Source organism: Saccostrea echinata, unplaced genomic scaffold (assembly GCF_033153115.1).
Source record: "Saccostrea echinata isolate AGI-Se365-2 ecotype Australia unplaced genomic scaffold, CSIRO_AGI_Sech_v1 ptg000009l, whole genome shotgun sequence".
Taxonomy (NCBI): Eukaryota; Metazoa; Mollusca; class Bivalvia; order Ostreida; family Ostreidae; genus Saccostrea; species Saccostrea echinata.
Window position 1 is genome coordinate 49,020,136 of NW_026889758.1, and position 19,816 is coordinate 49,039,951.

The 19,816-nt window shown below is 32.6% G+C and overlaps 2 protein-coding genes across 2 annotated transcripts; one reads left to right on the forward strand and one right to left on the reverse strand.

Annotated features, from left to right (window-relative positions):
- Positions 1-1,877: 1,877 nt before the first annotated feature.
- Positions 1,878-13,411, forward strand: LOC133182989 (AP-5 complex subunit mu-1-like). Its single transcript, XM_061317896.1, has 14 exons — positions 1,878-1,985; positions 3,663-3,786; positions 4,232-4,333; positions 4,824-4,894; positions 4,989-5,061; positions 6,117-6,251; positions 6,667-6,747; positions 7,279-7,468; positions 7,641-7,762; positions 9,681-9,781; positions 9,945-10,030; positions 11,665-11,783; positions 12,767-12,863; positions 13,079-13,411. The coding sequence occupies exons 1-14, from the start codon at positions 1,906-1,908 to the stop codon at positions 13,180-13,182; spliced, it is 1,485 nt and encodes a 494-aa protein (XP_061173880.1). The 5' UTR covers positions 1,878-1,905; the 3' UTR covers positions 13,183-13,411.
- LOC133182990 (uncharacterized) lies at positions 13,174-18,603 on the reverse strand. Its single transcript, XM_061317897.1, has 3 exons — positions 18,285-18,603; positions 14,244-14,393; positions 13,174-13,959 (listed from the first exon to the last, which is right to left on the reverse strand). Exons 1-3 carry the CDS (start codon positions 18,490-18,492, stop codon positions 13,703-13,705), a joined length of 615 nt encoding a protein of 204 aa, XP_061173881.1. The 5' UTR covers positions 18,493-18,603; the 3' UTR covers positions 13,174-13,702.
- Between the last annotated feature and the right edge of the window lie 1,213 nt (positions 18,604-19,816).

Sequence of the window (19,816 nt, forward strand, 5' to 3'; positions counted from 1 at the left end):
GCGTCGGCGCGCTCGCGCAACAGATTTTGTTTATAAAATAAATTATCGCTTATACAATATTGTTAGCATCGGGCTCGATATCATAAATAATCAAAGTACTGAGAAGTACAGAGGGCCGGGCTCATTTACAGAGAAGTGAACAAGTCCGTTTTACATGAAACATACATTGTAATTACAGATGAAAAACAACAAGACACTGGAAGAATATGTAACACAAAAATATATTTATGGCATATAGTATAAATAAAAAAATGTTTAAAAGATAAAATAAAATAAAATGCAGTTTGAATTTACATTGATGCAGCAAGGTCAAACGTTTATACACAGACGGGTCCTCAGCGGGGAGTTTTGCATAAAGGTAAATTCGTAAATATTTAATAAAATTAATAATAAATGTTGATATTTACTATATACTGTATATATAATAGGGCGAACGAGATATAGGGCGAACAAGAATAATGGCGAACGGACCCTGCGCGAACGGATTCATGCGAACAGGTAGATAGGGCGAACGAACCTGATACCATTATTTAACCGCCTGTTGTTTCTTTTATTCATATTCTTTTATCCACTAATTAATACACTAGTTTTATCAATTTTCATTGGCATCAATTTTTGTGCAATCAGCGAATGATTCAGTATTTCGTAAACACAGGTCATCATAAACCTTTTTGGTATGCTTCTTACTTTAATGACCATCAAATTCTATTTTAATTTTCACTCTGCAAAACAAACAAACAAAAAAAAAAAAAAAAATTAATGTTTAAGGAATGTTGATGGAACCATTGTAGATGTATTTTATATGATTGGATTTGTAATGAGCTTAGTGGTTGAGAAGACTACAATATGGGGAGGCAGGACTTTATGTATCTGTAACTAAAGTTACTCCCCCTGCTCAAATAAAGAACGAGCTAATTTTTAGTAGTAGTAATATTTTAATACGTAACAAGGAATATTTGTCAAACACTGATACCAATGTTTTGCGGCTTATTGCCATGATAATCAAGTCTCTAAAAAGGGGGTTAAACTCTAGAGTCTAGGGTCATTACGTAATACAGGTAAATTTTTATTATACATAAAGAAAATTTATAAAAACCAAAGCACTAAATATTTTTAAATGCTATACATGTATATAGTTAATGTCTAGGGTCATTACGTAATACCGGTAAATTTTTGTTATACATAAAGAAAATTTATAAAAACCAAAGCACTAAATATTTTTAAATGCTATACATGTATATAGTTAATGTTTGGAGAGAGAGAGAGAGAGAGAGAGAGAGAGAGAGAGAGAGAGAGAAATCGAAAGTATAGGCCAACTCAAAAAATTGGGGTATTTCGGATTACTCTAGCACAAATTGTGGTAAGGCATGCATGGATCAAATGGGATCCGGATCCCTGGAAAATTCAAATTTATTTGAACTGACATAGTAAAATTACTAAAGCTTTGCCTTGGACCTCTTCCCCTTGCGATTTGAGCCAACACCTCCTAGGGAAAAATTTCTGGATCCACCCAACAAAAAAATACAATCGGGCTCGGGCTGTCGACTTGAATATAACCGATAATGCTTAAATTATAAAGAAAATCGATGTCATTTGAGTGTTTTAATGCAGGGAGAAAATACTTTTGTGATATCGGGTTGAGATGGACGCGCTGGCGCGCCGACGCGCCGAATACAATTAGCCGTTCTCGATAGATCTATTAAAGATTGTTTGAGCTGCTAAAGTAAATTATGAACGTAGATGAAAGTAATATAAAGCTTAGTAAAATAACAATGATTGAATAATGTTTAAATGCATGAAGTGAGTGAATAATAATTAAATCTCTAAAGAATTGAAAATGAAAGTACAGGTCACTCCTTTCGTAGTCCCTCGGAACATTGTACTTTCGCAATCGCAGTCGTTGACATGAGCATTCGGGCGCTATGGATTGTACCAATAGTACGGCATACTAACACTGATTTATTGCAAAACAGCATCGTATTAAGGTATTGCAAAATTCTTCATATGTTATTTGCTCAAACTGCCATAAGAATCTTTCTCGGAGTAAAAAGGGGGCGTTGACCAAAACCAATGCATTGCATCCACTGTCGAAGTAAACCTATTAGCCTAACCTAAAATGAAGGAAAACTACAAGTCCCTGTGATCAGTGTTTTACAGACAAATATATATTTATCAATCTGCCAGTGGCTGAATAAACTAAGTGTCATCCTAAAATGTGCATGTATTCCTAGTCTTTAAATAAACACTAATTCATTATGACTAGTCGATCAATTATTAATCTAAATTAGTATGATCTGTGTTTTCCTCATTTTAAGTGGCCCTTTTCTCTATTTATCTTTTAGATTTAAGTTCATTTCTTCTGGAACTTGTGCCTTTTCTATGACCTCATCTTGTCCACAAATGCATACCTAGTTAATTTGTGAATCCTTGAATATCTCAAAGTTCCTTAGCAGTCCCTTCGTGTTCAAGATCCTGAGAATTTAGCATGTTAAGAGGAGCATATGTGTATGCTTTCTGAGAATTTGATTGTGTAATTGCGAGATAGCATTCTCCTTTTACAAATACAGTACATTTAAAAATGAATTTAATTTTTGAAGATTCATGAGGACATGAACTACGACGCTTCACGCCGGCATATTTTATGAAGTGCGTTAGCGGTTCATGATAAATATGCCGGCATGAAGTGTTGTAGTTCATATACCTCATGAATTTTCAAAAATGAAATTCCTTTTTTTATATTTACATTATTTTTCTGATGAGTTACCACAAATTACGCCATTGAACTGTCATTTTTAAAGCAAAACAGTTTGCACTATAGTTTTGACATCAAGTAAGGTATTGTGACGTAACAATGGAGATATTCATGCTCATCCATGGTAGTTCATGAGAAAATGAACAGTCTTCTAATTTGCAAAGAATCTTAAGGAAAAATATTACGAAATGTAAATATTTACATGTAATTTCTTCAATGACATATACACTGAATTGAAATCTGACTATCACTAGTTTTCATTCAGTTAATGAAAAACCTATGTTTGTATACTCAAAACCCATCAACATATCATATTTTAAATCATTGAATCTATCAATGTTAGTCCTAGCTTAAAAAAGGATAAGTTACTACAGTTAAAGGAGCAATTAAATGCCATCAACTTTAATCTTGATCAAAGAAAATATATCATTTACAGGGAAATTTTCGCCCCTTTTTCCCTACTCTCAGGTGAGTGAATTTTAAATGGGGGAAGTCAAAGAACACAGTATAATTCCTTAAACAGAACTAGCTGTGACTGGGAAAATTTAAAATAGGGCAAAATTGTTTCCAAGTGTGAAAGGGTGAAAATAACCCTGCATGAATAGTTGAATACAGTATATATTTTTGAATAAAATTAATACAAGTTTCAAGTAATTTATTTTTTCTTGTAAAAATTTTTACTCTGAAATAAATTAAGTAATAAAACATTATGAATAAGAGATAAATTATAGATAAAGTATAATTATCTAGGAAGGGATCTACATTAACTTGTAGTACATGTGAAAAGAACGAAGCACTTTAATTGATTCAAACTATTAGAAACTTCAATAGACTTTTATTTAGCTGTTATAAACAAAGCTAAATCATGTATTGCTACTGATTTAATTTTTATATTTTTTTCTATCTTTAGACATTATCCTCTCATTGAGAAGAAGGCTAAGTTAGTGAATGGAGAAGACTATATTTCATTGCCAAACCCTACAGAGTTTTCTAATGCTCTTCTGTTTGAGTTAGGATACAGAGATGAAGAAAAGGTATCAATATGATTAAAAAAAATTGTTGCAATGCTCACAAAATGCTCATAAATTTTCCATAAACTTTCAGTGAGAGAGAAAGATTTCTATAAAGATTTTTTCTGATTATCCTTTGATTAGAATAAGGCCTCAGTATTAATGTAATTAATATTCATATATGGCTTAGTGTATGTATCATTAAACAAAGTGTTGAAAATTTATCATGAATTATTTTTAAGTGGATTTTAGTTTGAAAAATTTATCATTTTCCATTGTGATATTAAATCCCTATGAAGAGTTATTTCCCTTGTGGGATTCTTTTTAGACCTTGAGGCAAAAATTAAGAACATATTTATACTCCCATGAAATTATTAAATTGTTTTATTGATAAGTTATAAACATATATTCAGATTTTATACAGAAAGCCTTTAAATAAAGATTACTTACAGTGTATCTACTTTTTTAGTTCATACAGACACGAGACACATGTCAGAAAGTGGACAGGAAGCCTGTGTTCGAGGTGACCACATCAACTGGAACAATATGGCCACTAGTTGTGGTAGAACAGGTACGTACATTTCAAACAGTCTGAATATATATAGTTTATAGTTTCCCAAACAAGAATATTTGACTTTCACATAGAATAACATATACTCATTTACTTTCTGTGGGAATGTGCAGCTATATAATCTTGGCTAGAAATCATTCCATTTGATTTTGTCTTGCTTAGAACACAAGATGTATTAGTAGTACTCTTCAACACAAAGGGCATAAAAATTAACAGAAATTCACAGTCCTTGTAATGACCACGTCATGTAAATAACATCAATTTACTGTTAAACATGTACCGCAAAACACAATCATAGCAAAATTGCTTATAATGAATTCATGATTACAGTGGAGTGATTTTTATTTTCTGTATTTTTAAAAAGTTTTATAATTAAAACAAATTATGTTAATACATCTTGTAATGAGTCAACATTGTTTGTCCCTAGCACTTTGCTATAAACATGTTTTGCTGTTTGTTGAATCACTTTCTTTTTATTACCGTTTATTAGAGGGGTTTGCTCTTTTGCTGTCTTCCATTGGTCCCAGAAAACCTGTCAACCAGACCAAATCTCATACAGATGTAAGTTACAGAATTATAAGCATTATAATTTAATATTCTATTAGTAAGTAATTTAGAGATGTATTGTTCTATTGTTTGTCATTGTTTTCCACAGACCTGGAGTTTCTCTAGGGTTTTCTTTACTCTGTGGATTGGCTGATTTCCTCCGACAATGCCCTTCTACTGAGGTAAAATTTTACATATACATGTACCAAATATAGAATTTGCTTCAGATTAAGTGAAACGTAATTTTTGTTTGTTTTTGTTTGTTTATTGTTTAACGTCTCTCTTGAGAATTTTTCACTCATATGGAGACTAGGGCTGGGACGATACAACATTTTCTATATCGATACGTATCACGATATTTGAGCCACGATACGATATGTATCACGATATGTTGAATTAGTTATAAAAAAAATTTTTGTATTGAAATGAACAAAACATTTCTTTACAAATGAGAATAATTTATTCAAAGAAGTTGTATATCTGTTGTAAAACAAAATTATTTTACACAAGTGGGGTTTATTATTATGTATTTCATATTTATATTTATATTCTGCATATTTATTTTATATATCTAATCCAAAATATTAAGCAAACAAAGAAAAAACATAAGTCAGAAATTTTTCTGCGATATTTCGATATTTCTTCATACATATCGATATGCGTGTCATCCTCACATTGAACCGATATTATCGATATCTCGATATATCGTCCCAGCCCTAATGGAGACACCACCACTTGCCAGTGGAGAGCTACAAATTTTGACCTATACTCAGCACTCAGGGCCATTGAGCAGTGAGGGATCTTTTTCGTGCAAGCATCTACTGCGACACGGAACCTCGGTTAAAATGGTCTCATCTAAAGGACTGGTCTCCACATCCCACAGTGGGATTCGAACCTGCAACGTAAGGATCAACTCCTTACGCTGCGACTCTAGAGCGAACGCTCTAACCACTGTGCCACGCGGGCAATAGTGAAACGTAATAAAAGCAAACATATTAATTGTGAATTCACTTTTAAAATTATAACAGTCTTTTTTGGGCACAAAGTAATATTAAACAGTGAACTATGAACTTTATATGATAAATTATATATGTAAGAAATTACCATTTAGGTTGTCCCAAATTTCATATATTAATTTCACTGTATTTAAAAGAAATTCTAATAGTTCACATTTAAAACATACAAACTGAGGAGCATTTTATTTCAATGAAAATAAATATACTTAAATATTTTTCAGGTTTCTCAAAGAAGTGCAGACATACATCTGTACTTGAATACAGCGGCTCCTTTTGGGAGAATATCTGATGTCAATTGTGATACTGTGATGGCAAAAATGTACAATAAACCAAGCTACCTCCCCAGGGCACAAAAAGTAAGACTGCAATTGTATTCATGTGTGAGTCTGAAAGTCAGAGTTATCCCCCTTTCCCATTCAAGTTGCTTTGGTACCAACATTCTGTAAATTGGTCGTTTATGCTTTGAATAATTAAAACTGTCTTTCATATAAATTTTAACACAAAGCATCCAATAAATGAACACGATAGATAAATTATAGAAAAGAAAAATGTTTTGTGTTAATATTGACTGCGTTCTTGGGCAAAATGCATTTTGTCGACCCCTTGAACCAAACTGTTTGCATTTGGCCTAACGGCCTCAAGCAAACAGTTTGGTCCTTGGGTCCAACAAAATGCAGTTGCCCTTGATTCCAGTCAATAAATGTATAATGTTATTACATTAAGAATGAAACTAAAATCAAGGAAAACTTGAGATTTTCTGTTTTGTTTTAGCAACCCTCATGGAAGCCTGTTCTCCATAAAGGAAAGAATACTCTTTATCTAGCACTCACAGAATGTGTCAGGGCAGTGCAGGTATGTATCATACGTTGTCACCCTCACTGAAGGTGTCAGGGCAGTATGTGTGCATTCTCCTGGTAGCAACATCACAGAGTGTGTTGGGGCAGTGCAGACATACACAGTAAAACTTGTTTAGTACGAACACGGATATAGCGAATTCACGGATATAGCGAATTTTTCTTGGATCCCCAGCTATACAAATTTAACAAATTTCTTATACGAATATAACGAATTAGGGATATAGCGAAGTAATTTCACAGGTCCCAGTGAATTCGTTATAACTGAGTTTTACTGTATAACACTAATGTCACCCTAACAGAGTTTGTATGGTTGTGCAGGTACCGGGTAAGTTTCATACTGCTATCACTGTCACAAAGTGTGTCAGGGCTGTGCAGGTGTGTTTTATACTGCTAAATACGAAACTTTTTTTTTTAATTCTCAGTCTAGTTGTCAATGATTAAAGTTCTTTCAGAAAAATAATAAGTCCATAGCTGTGCATGCTCCAGTTTTGTTAATCAGCTTTCAGATAAAACTTTTTTTTTCAAGTTTAACAAAGAGAATATTGCCGACACTTTTGACCTGTATGGAACAGTCACCTGTAAATCAGAACTGGAGGTGGCGCTGTCAGACATCACCATTAACCTTGCCTACAACTCTCAGGAATCAGCCTCACCCATGGACAACCTTTTGATCCACCCATGTGTTCAAAGTGCAGACTGCTCCATGCTTCAACAAGGTACACATTCAAAAATCTTCATATAATTACCAAAATTATGCATATAAGCACTGTGGTTGTATTACCAGTAGAAATTCACAGAATCCCTCTGATCTTTATTTGACCTGCAAACCATAAATGTACAATTTTGATAAATTAGTGAATAATTACCTTTGTGTCTACCTTTGTCCAGGGGAGACCAAAGCATTACCCAGGAGAATCCGATTTACCCCTCCCACTGAAATGTTCACCTTGTGTCACTATACTGCAGCAGGGCTAAAGGAACTCCCCATCAAAGCTGTGTATGATATGAAGGTATGATAATTATAATACAACTGCTCTTCTGTTCACAGCAATGTATTCAACCCTACTTATTTTCTCAAAATCGTTTTGATATTTTTAGCTCACCTGAGCCAAAGGCTCAAGTGAGCTTTTCTGATCAAAATTTGTCCGTTGTCTGTCGTCGTTGTTGTCGTTGTTGTTGTTGTTAACTTTTCACATTTTCATCTTCTTCCCAAGAACCACTGGGCCAAATTCAACCAAACTTGCCACAAAGCATCCTCGGGTAAAGGGGATTCAAGTTTGTTCAAATGAAGGGCCACGCCCTCTTTCAAGGGGAGATAATTAGGAATTAGTGAAAAAATAATGGCATCATTTAAAAATCTTCTTCTCAAGAACCACTGGTCCAGGAAAGATGAAACTTATGTGGAAACATCCTCAGGTAGTGTAGATTGAAATTTGTTCAAATCATGACCCCCGGGGGTAGGGTGGGGCCACAATGGGGGATCCAAGTTTTACATAGAAATATATAGGAAAATATCTTTAAAAATCTTCTTCTTAAGAACAGTAAAGCCAAGATTGGTCAGATTTATGTGGAAGCATCCTCAGGTAGTGTAGATTCAAGTTTGTTCAAATCATGACCCCCGGGGGTAGGGTGGGGCCACAATGGGGGATCCAATTTTTACATAGAAATATATAGGAAAATATCTTTAAAAATTTTCTTCTTAAGAACAGCAAAGCCATGATTGGTCATATTTATATGGAAGCATCCTCAGGTAGTGTAGATTCAAGTTTGTTCAAATCATGACCCCCGGGGATAGGGTGGGGCCACAATGGGGGAACCAAGTTTTACATAGAAATATATAGGAAAATATCTTTAAAAATCTTCTTCTTAAGAACAGCAAAGCCATGATTGGTCATATTTTTATGGAAGCATCCTCAGGTAGTGTAGATTCAAGTTTCTTCAAATCATGACCTCCGGGGGTAGGGTGGGGCCACAATGGGGGATCAAAGTTTTACATAGAAATATATAGGAAAATATCTTTAAAAATCTTCTTCTTAAGAACAGTAAAGCCATGATTGGTCATATTTATATGGAAGCATCCTCAGGTAGTGAAGATTCAAGTTTGTTCAAATCATGACCCCCGGGGGTAGGGTGGGGCCACAATGGGGGATCAAAGTTTTACATAGAAATATATAGGAAAATATCTTTAAAAATCTTCTTCTTAAGAACAGTAAAGGCGTGATTGGTCATATTTATATGGAAGCATCCTCAGATAGTGAAGATTCAAGTTTGTTCAAATCATTACCACGGGGATAGGTTGGGGCCACAATGGGTGATCAAAGTTTACAGAAGAATATATAGGAAAAAGTCTTTTTCTCAAGAACAGAAAAGCCATGATTAGTCAAATTGATATGGAGGAATCTTTGGGTAGTGTAGAATGAAATTTGTTCAAATGAGGGTCCCCCGGGGGTAGGGTGGGGCCACAATGGGGGATCAAATTTTTACAAATGAATATATGGGAAAAAAATCTGCTGCTCAAGAACAACAAAGCCATTTGTTATATTGATATGAAAGCATCATCAGGTAGTTTAAAATTCAACACCCCCCTCCTTGTAAACTTTTTAATACTGTACTGATTTTTGCTTTTTTTTCTAGCCAATGTGCTCAGGTGAGCGATGTGGCCCATGGGCCTCTTGTTTTAAATAATAGTTTACTGCCTCATGAGCATGATGTGCATGTACAGTATTTACAATCAGTTCAATTTTTGTTTAATACAAATATCAATAAGAAATAAGCAATTTCCAGATATTTTCAAGATAACTGCTGATGTGTATGTAATATGATTCCTAATTATTTAGAATTATAATAATTCAATCAATTATGGGCTAGGAAACATTATATCATCAGTAGCTGTACAATTTATCTCCCTTTTGTGTTACTCTCCTTTAGATGACAGATAACAGAGCCTCACTGATGGTACAGCTAACACTGTGTGACAGAATAAAGAATGCTTTTGAATATTGTGAGATGCAGATACCATTTCATAATAGGTATACAGTATATTGACAATAACTCAAACCTTGTTTTCTGGAACTTGATGGGGCCAAGAAAGGTTTTGTTTTAAAATAATGTCATGTTTCAAATAAATATTGTAATATACATTTATGTGGGTTGAATGAAGTAAAAATAAAGAAATAAAAATTTCAATTATAGGGGCGTGATTTCTAACCAGGACTCCTCTGTCACCCAAGGAAATACACTTGTTTCTCCAGATAAAAAAATCCTAGTTTGGAACATAGGTAATGTCAAAGTGATCTACCTGTCTTTACTAACAGAAAGCTGATGCAAGGATACCCCAAGTTGTTCTTTATCTTATATATATGAGGGATTATCAAAAAGTTTGTGGACTGATGCTATAAAATTAATACTATAATGCTGTGCTCACAAAATTTATCATGAACATAAAACAACAAAATTTTAAGAAGTGTGAACAATTTTAGCTTGGTACATTGATAATCTGTCAATTATTCTCAAATAAAAAAGACATAATATGGTCACCTTGTGCTTCTGCTGTTGATTTTTTTTCCACATTCAGCGTTATCATTGCTTCTCAATGTCCGCTCCGTCTGCCTCACTAATCTTTTCTTGATGAGGTATCCTAAATGTTGACTGAAACCCATCTTGTATTTATGACTAAAATTTTCTGAACAACTGATTTCAAAGCACAATATTGTAAATAGATTTATACAATAAAGATCCTCGCCTGGCTTTGGCAGCTTAATTCGCTTTTCGGATTCAATTTCCACAATGTTACTCTTTGACATGACTGACTTGGGACACACAGAAGCAAATTGACATTGAACATGTCTCTCCTCTCTCTGAATCTTTTTTTGTAATTTAAAAACAGCTAGGTAATTTGGCCTTATTTTCCCTCTCTGACCTGTTAGTCAAGCTATGCGAGTTTCTATAAACATTTGTGCCTTATGGTCATACCACTGGGACAATAAATTGTAAGTATTGTAGTTTATTCTGCAGATATATACATGTAGGAAAGATTATGTTATATAAATTAAATGTAAAAATTGATTTATTACCTTGAGCAGTTTTGATTTTATTGTGCCAGTCCATGAACGTTCTGATAACCCCTCATAAATTCTGGTCTACAAATAAACTACAATCCAAAACTAAAGAACTACATATGGTAAGGGCGTATTCCTGCCCCCATAATAGTCAAATTTTGAAAATCTCTTGAAATGAGCAAAAGTGTATATATTGTATAAAATAATCCAAATTAAGACAATATATTATGAAATTGAAAAAAATAGTTGGCTTTTCTTGTCTCTGTGACGTCACAAACTATTTGGAATTCCGTTATTTTTAAAATAGAGACCAAAATGCACAGAGTTTGTTCAATTTTGACTATAGTATTTATAGAGCGCAAGCTTGCTCAGGTACCATATTCACATATTTCATTGATATTATCATTCTACACATTATATCAAAAGATCTAGTCTGAGCAGACCTGCGCTCGATAATTTCCAATCAAAATACTGACGTAAAATACAATATTTTCTCTCAAAATCATTGCAATTTGGAATTTACGTCATTTTATTGACGTCATATCTAACTAATGATGTCATAATTGATAAAAATATTTAATGCTTTGAAGTCTGCAAATATCCACCTGGTTTAGAACATAATTAAAGATTTCTCCATCAAAGTTTTATTTTGGGGGCAGATACTGGCCACTACAGAATATAGTCCTTTACACTTTAATTTTTCACGCATATTTGTAAGACCTGCTAAAAATTATAATACAAAGAAGTTAATCAAGTTAACAGGTTTATTAATACAATTTAATGTACCATACTCATATTCAATCTTGTAGTAGTATTATGTGATTTGCAAATGCATTAATGATTTTCTCTTATAGGTCAGAAATTTTCAAAATCCCTGATAGCAACCTTGGAAGCAACAGTCATATTCTCAGAAACCAAATCTGCGAGCTCCTTTGATGATCCTTTCTGTAAAGATCAAAATGCTTATGCACAGGTATGTTAAAATTATTATACTTAATCTTCTATTATATATAACATAACTCAAGGTCAAAATGACTATGCACACGTATGCTTAAATTATATTTATATGATATAAAACATAACTCTAGGTTGTGCCTTAAGATATATCCACCCTCACTAATTTATGGGTTCAAAATATAGAAAAACTGCATTTATTTTTACTGAATATAGTTTAAATTTATTAATAATCACCAAAAATGTATAGGTTGCCATATTTTTTAAGACGTACGTAAGACATACATAAACAAGAAGTATATGTCAGCATAAGAAAATCGTACATTTTGGTAAACAGTATTATAAAAATTATGTAAAAACTGGTTCAAATGCATAGTTCTGATGCTGAAAGTTCCAAAATAATTGTTACTTAATAAATATGTTTGAATTGTGAAAATCAGGGAAACCATTTTACATTAGAAGTACAATATAGAAAATGCTTGAATGAAGATACATCAGCAGGAGTTACTGCCCTTAGCAACATTTTTTAAGGATTAAATAAGGAAAATATTCAATTTTTTGACTCTTTTACTTTACAATATTTTTCATTGAAGAACATTCTTTTGAAAGAAATTTTTCTATTTGGTATGAATTTATATTAATAACAATTTTTGCTCAAACCTGTGACATCACAGGAGGGTGGAATTTCCTTAGTATGCAGAGATGTATTAAAATCATACTTCTATCTTATATGAAGATTGTGAAATATGTGAGGTACATTAAGCTAACTATAGGTCAAAATGCCTGTGCACAAACTGTTAAAATTATAATTTTATGGTACAGTGTATAATAGCATATATTATTTTCTACATAAATATTTCTAACTGTAAACATTTGAACATGTAAACAATATTTTGTTGAAATAAAGCAATATCAATGGTGAAAATAATAGGTATACCTTATTGAAAACTGATATACATATGGAAAAAAATTAAATCCACATTTTAATATGGTTCTCAACAGCTGTTCTTCAAGATTTCTGACTTCACCCAGTCTGGGCGTTGCATAGACTCCAAGTCAATACAAGTCTCTCCAAGCACCAAGTTCAAACTTAACACAGGTATAAATTATAACACAATTATAGTAATAATTTACTGTCACAAGTTTTACTAACATTATTTAGATAATCTATAATCTCATTTTTCCAAGTATAACTTTCAATACATGGTTCAAAAATGTAATTTGTACATTTTAAATTCAATTGATCTTTTTTTCCCGGTGTATCTGTCATATACATTGTATATGCAAATTAGTTCATGAAAATTTTTATTTCAGTTCATGAATATTTATCAGCTGAGTACAAGATATGGAACAGTAATGGTGATGTGTTAAGCAGTAGCATACCCATGACCCTTCTGAAACAGCCAGAGGACATATGAATTGGGACCATTATGACTCAATCAGGACTGATGGATCTTTTTTAGGCTAACGCTAATGTCAGACATTTGTGCAATAACTCTCCAGTACATGTACAACAAATGTTATAGCAATGAAATCATATGTTTGCATTATTCACGTGTTATATATACATGTATTCCTGTTGTAAATGTCATTTCCATGACAATATTCCTAAGCAAATTTACTAATATAAATGTTATGGGTATTATTTTTAAATAAATTTGTTTACCAGAACATTCTACAAGTTAGTTTATTAACTACAGTTTTGCACACTTGGAACCAAGTAATTATAAACACAAATGCATATCTCTCTTCACCAGCAGAAAATTTCTTAAACTGGATTACTGTAGAAAATATGTGTGCATCAAGCATTTCCTTTTCTAAGACCACTCACTGGTCAAGGTTTAGAATGGATGTCACATTTTTAACAACACAATGTAAGGCTACATTTTAGTCTTTCCTTGGTTTTTCTTTTCTGTGCTGGTCTTCTCATTCACATGTCTATGCAGGATATGAATAATCAGCTATCATAACAAATCTGGGTTTTGTTGGATGGACATGGAGTGTGGAATGGTCAGGCACCATGATCTGTTTGAGTTCAGGGGGACGTTTGCTACAGGCTGCCACAATAAGAATAAGGAAGGCTAACAATGTGGCAACAAATGCCACAATACAGATATAGAGACACCACGATATTTCCCAGTCATTCAGTGTTACATTGACGGAGTAGACAGACACACCAATAATGATACTCAGAGCTGTAAAAGAAATAAACATCACACCCTCAATTAAAAAACATCGGAGATTTTTGTGATTCTTTGATGAGACTGTTTTACTGTTTTTAAAACAACACTGATTTTTAAGTTAAAGTTTTGGTGTGGTAAGGGCATACCTCATCAGTAATGATCTTTAACATATTAACACTCTTTAAATTCCCTAATATTACTTTTTTAAAATCTTTCACTTATTCTAATATTACAGAGATTTTGGTCCAGATATTTCATTATATTGTAAGTCATATGAAGGACATAGGGAACCTTACCTGATGCAAGTGAAGACACACATGTGCACATCATCATGAACTTATAATAAAGGCCCAGGGAAACATACATATACACAGGAATTATTATGAGTGGCAGCACCATAAATATAATTCCAAGACTTTCAAATGCTCGTACTACTTTGAGCCAATCTACAAAATAGAGATAAAACTTAATCTTGAGGTCAGAGTAGTGTCCCTTCTCCTTGTACATTTGAATTATCCACCATGAAGTCCCATAACTCTTAGATCTTTTAATAGTCAAAATTGAAAAAAAATGACTTGTTTAATACATAAAATTAAAAATATCCAAGGTCTGTTCAAAGGTAACGATTAATTCACACTAAATTACACTAACGAAAATTTAGTAGATAGATGAATTTTTCATTATATTAAGAATGTTCTAAATAACAATTGCACTCTCATACCACTCTTTTCATCTAATTCAAACAATTGATTAAATTATATCAAATTAGGGATGAGATGTTTTATAGAGAACATGATGTTCATGGACGTAGGAACCGGGGGGGGGGGGGCAATAATTTTGCCAATATATAGAATACTATAGAAAACTTAGCTATTATTATATGCTTGTGCCCCCTCAATAAAAACGGCTGATGACCTTGTTTTTTAAGACTTGTCAAGGAATTTTGGTAGTTGATAGTGCCCCTCCCCTCACTTAAAATGTTTGGCTGTGCCCCCCCCCCCCCCCAACCGAAATTGCTTCCTACGGGCCTGATGTTACCACATTGCACTTGATAACTTTCATTTTTTTTTACATAAAATTATCGAGTGAGCAGGCCTGAAAGAAATTAGTATTTCATGCATTTACAGGGTGCAACCTATTATAATTACCTGTCTAGGTATAAATACCTGTTAAGGTATTTAAAATTTAATGGCGCATACATCTTTGTTACTCTTGCATTACCTTTCTGTTTATTAGCAGGCTTTAGTGCGAAACAATCAAGAATTTTAGGAGGACGTGAGCGAAAGCAATACCGTGGAATAATTTTTACCCCAGTAGGATGTGTGTTTACATGTATAATATACACCTGTGCGTTACACTTAATTCATTTTAATATTTTTTAAAAAAAAAAGAAAGAAAACAAAAGAAACACTACAGTGAAATGGGTTTATCGTAAGTCATTTTTTTTTCACATGAAGTTTGAATGGACCAGATCAGTCATAGTATAAATTTGATGATTTCCAGGATAACATTGATCGATCTCCCAAGATGGAATGAATTCCTTATATTGCTTTGCTTATTTTGATTTGCTAGAATGTAAGAAATATGTGCATTTAAAACCTCAACAATATATATCATTTATATTTCCTATATTCAATTATTTGAACCCTTCAACAAATGTACTGATATCACACACATTCCAGTTTTCCAGATCCATAATATATATGCGTACAAAAAATTGTAAAAACGTACCTTGATATATTTATTTCTTATATTTTGGACGAAAATAAAGTAACACAAAATATTACTTAAAGTCATATACGGCTTAAAAAAGATCTTTGTATTTGTTTTATTACTTTATATAAAGATGGGAATTTCCGGTAAATTACACAATTTAAATCAATCGCGTTTCATAGATATTAGAAATTTAAAACAATAACCGATTTATTTACCGACTCCGCATTTTAAAAATATTAGACACAGTTTACAGTCAATTTAATTATAGAAAGGTGGAATTATTCAAGTTCAAAATCGGTAAAAATTCTAATTTGAACGTAAATAACAAATATCATGTTCATCTACACTCAATCACGTATTTTTATTTGTTAGCTCAGATACTCCATATATAACTTTCACTATTTGTGACATTTGAGAATTTACATGCTTTCACGTTCATTATAAACATATAACTAGTCTAATTTTTTGTAGGTTTTTTTAAAATAATAATAATGATAAAAACACTCTATGATAACTTAAGTAAAATCTACACTCTTCTCATTTGAGAATGTTGAAGATTTCATTCATCGAGTTCAAATTTGACTCAATTTAAACCTTAAACTTTTTATATCATGTGACAGGGGTGCCTCTTTCACATAAAAACCATCAAAGACTACTAGAACAAAATCTTTAAAATTCGTCGCCTTTACGCAGAGAAAGATTAATATTTGATGTCAATAATGAACATAGGTCGAAGCTTCGGTTCAAAGTGAACTCCAACAGCCTAGATTTCTTGGACACATTACGTAAACATAGCCTATATAATTTCCTTTACGTTTTGAATTTCCCATCACAAGTTTTATAATTGACGACATAAAAAATATTAGACATAAAAAATATTGCTTCTACACTAAAAGACACGAATAACATATGACTTTCAAAAGAAAATATATGCATGATCGCAATATCTCTTTCCCCACCGCCAATGGTGGTTTTTCCTCCGAATTCATACCTGCCTATTTTGCATAAAAAGGGTGGGGAAGTCATGAACATATCCATACAATTCAATTAGCATTTGCATATTGTCGTGTATAATAAGTGGGACAGTAACGTCCTTCCCTCTGCTTATACTACTTATACATCTAACTGAACCAGTGATAATATTCCCTTGAGCATATTCAATATATTGAATGTACAATATGTATTTCACGAGTGGGACAGGGTTTTTGATATTTTTTATGACTGCAAAGCACGAGTGAAAAAAAATGTTTTAAGAATGAAATAAAATACCATTTTCAACGACAAAACCTTGAAATATCTGTTTATCACATTTTCTTTAGTTTTCTTTTTGCTCCTATTATTATTTTTTTCTTTAATACTGAAATTCAAAACAATTGCGCGGTGGATATAGCTAGGTCCATAAGAATTATTCAGAAGACACTCAATAATTTTGAATAATAAATAACTTGTTAAATTTAAACTTATAGTGTTAACTGTACTGATAGAATATGAAAGAACTGATTAAACAATAATAAGGGGGGGGGGTAGAGTTATATCACATTGTGAAAATAACAATTTTGTTATTTTAACGGTATGAAAAATATGTAACAACTGTGAAAATAATACAAAATATTAATTTTATTCCCCGGAAAGATCAGAGTATTTCACTGCTGAAAATTTGTTCATTTATAACTGCATTTTATTCAGAAATACTTGTTCAACGACAATATATTAGCAAAGCATCTTTATATACAAGTTCTGATGTTCCTGAGTGAAGTTTTCTCTGAGGCCCTTGTTCATTCTTTAATTGACAAATGGACCCTTTTCTCTTGGTGGTAAGTACTTAGCAGTCCACTTATTGTCACCTCCGAGGGAACTGATGAATATCTGTCCACTAATTTGACGGCCAAATACCTTCGAATTTCTAACGAAAAAATCTGAGCTGATTGTCATCACGATATTTTTAAAAGTCGCGTAGCTTGAAATTGACATAATGACTTGAGTGGACAGTACCCCTTATTCTTTGTGGGCTGTTCTGGGTTACAAACTTATCGCCGTGCGAAATCTGTGATAAAAAAATCTGACTTCTCGGTAAAAACACAGGACATTGATAAATTTTACGTTACTGATAACTCCTAAAAATATATAATCTCGCTGTATCTGTTCAGAATTATAAAGTATCGATTAGCTCTTTTGATGTCTGCATTGACACTTGTATAGAAGTCTATATGTACGTTGATGAAAGGTTATGTATAAGCTAAAGAGCTTTTTTTTTATTATTAATTTAAATAGAGTCATCGACATGCAAAGCCTTCTATCGTCAAGGAATTTTAAAGACGGCATCCACATGCATGCTAGTATATTCAAAGGGAAAATCTATTTTTTTCCCCTCTGATTAGTTGCCGTCAATTTTTGTTTTTCAGTAAACATGTATAGAATTACATTGAGACTTTCAATAACAGTGACAAACAGGTACAAGAATAAATTTATATATGTTAATTATTCAGAAACATAATTAGTCATAAAAAGAATAGCTGAATTACCACATTGAGGGACTGGAAAAGTGACAAATATCTTCAATGTGGAGCATTAATTAAGAAAATGGCAATAAAAATAATAGTCAAACCAAATTCAACGAGTACCTGAAGTAAAATATTCCACGTGGTCCTGTCTGTAGCAATGTACATGGTAACTAAATTGACATCGGGCTAGTCTCCACAGGCCAACATCATACGTCCCATCAAACGCCCAGTAGGGCGCGGCGAAGCCCAGAATCTGAAATATTGCCCCGATCAAGAGGGCAATACAAGCCATCATGGGCAAACTGGCCGCTCCAAAAAGTTTCCCCATGCCAAAAATCCAATTAATTAATTAAATAAGAACAAATATCAATGCACTAACGGAGATACCTAGCCAACAAATGAAGTAATGAACAGGTTTAGGATTGATTTTGTCGATATGAGAAAATTCTCGCGCCGTTGGCAGTAATGTGATGGAAAGGCTGTTGTGAGGAGATTGGAATGTTCAGGTGAGACCTGTCACGTGACTTGGACCTGAATTTCAAGTCCCTATGGTTCCAGTATGGAGATGATCAACTCTGAATCACACTCTTTTCATGTCTATTCAAATCTAAGGCGTATATTTTCGTTTTTTGGACCCATGTTAAAAATTAGAGCTTAACAACATAAACCAAATTTGAATAGCGTTGCATGACGTTATTGAAATTCTTTTCTTACGTTTAGATTAGCATAAAACATTTCCATTCATAATTACACGTGTTTTTATTTAAAGAAAATTTGAATAACCGGTCTTGTTAATTTAGTTATAAGCATGTCCTCCTACAACCTCGTACAAAATAAATAAAGTAACAGAATTCAATTGATCTCCAACACAGAAGGAAATTTATATGAAGGTGTGCCACTCAACGGTACATGAGAATGCGTTAGATATTTTATATGTTCTTATTAAAAGTACATGTACTTTTTACGTCAGTCAGTTTATGAATAATATAATAATGATAATATTTATTTGAAAACTAGACAGTTGAAAGTACATAATCACAGTCCAGTTATAGACAATTTGTGGATTAATAATTTATATATATATATATATATATATATATATATATATATATATATATATATATATATATATATATATATATATATATATATATATATATATATAATTAATATTACCTAAGGAAAGCATAAAATTGGATGTTTTCGAAGGTTGCATTTATTTTCACTGGATACTGGTAAAAGGCAATGTAATCGGTCGGAGGGAAAGAAACTGCAGTTTAAGTTACTAGTATGGAATACCCAGCTTCGATGTTTTAAAAGCTGTAGTTTATTCCTTGCGCATTATTATTTTGTGTGGTGAAATAATGTCTTTCAAAACTAGATTTAGTCATCATTTCATTTCTTGCATTATTTGAATTTCCATGAAGGGGAGGGGTGTCGTAGTCAAAATGGTATAAATGGTTGTAAGACCATTTCTATATTTAATACTTTTGGAACGCTCCGTTTCATTTGCAAGTACCTTAAAAGCCTTGCATGTTGCAAAACTTGTTTGAATGACCACTTGCATATATCTAGTCAAAGCGACTTTGTCATACATTTCAAGGAATAGAAAAAAAAAACATTTCTGTTCAAGAATGGTCAATAAGGCGACA

What these genes read in the sequence shown, in the direction of transcription:
- LOC133182989 (XM_061317896.1), top strand. Translation starts at nt 1,906, where the DNA reads ATGAGCATTCGGGCGCTATGGATTGTACCAATAGTACGGCATACTAAC. An exon ending in CACTAGTTGTGGTAGAACAG is followed by an intron (nt 4,334 to 4,823) that starts GTACGTACATTT and finishes ACCGTTTATTAG; the next exon opens with AGGGGTTTGCTCTTTTGCTG. An exon ending in AATGTGTCAGGGCAGTGCAG is followed by an intron (nt 6,748 to 7,278) that starts GTATGTATCATA and finishes TTTTTTTTCAAG; the next exon opens with TTTAACAAAGAGAATATTGC.
- LOC133182990 (XM_061317897.1), bottom strand. Translation starts at nt 18,492, where the DNA reads ATGGGGAAACTTTTTGGAGCGGCCAGTTTGCCCATGATGGCTTGTATT. An exon ending in CGTGGAATATTTTACTTCAG is followed by an intron (nt 14,394 to 18,284) that starts GTACTCGTTGAA and finishes TCTATTTTGTAG; the next exon opens with ATTGGCTCAAAGTAGTACGA. An exon ending in TGTGTCTTCACTTGCATCAG is followed by an intron (nt 13,960 to 14,243) that starts GTAAGGTTCCCT and finishes TTTCTTTTACAG; the next exon opens with CTCTGAGTATCATTATTGGT.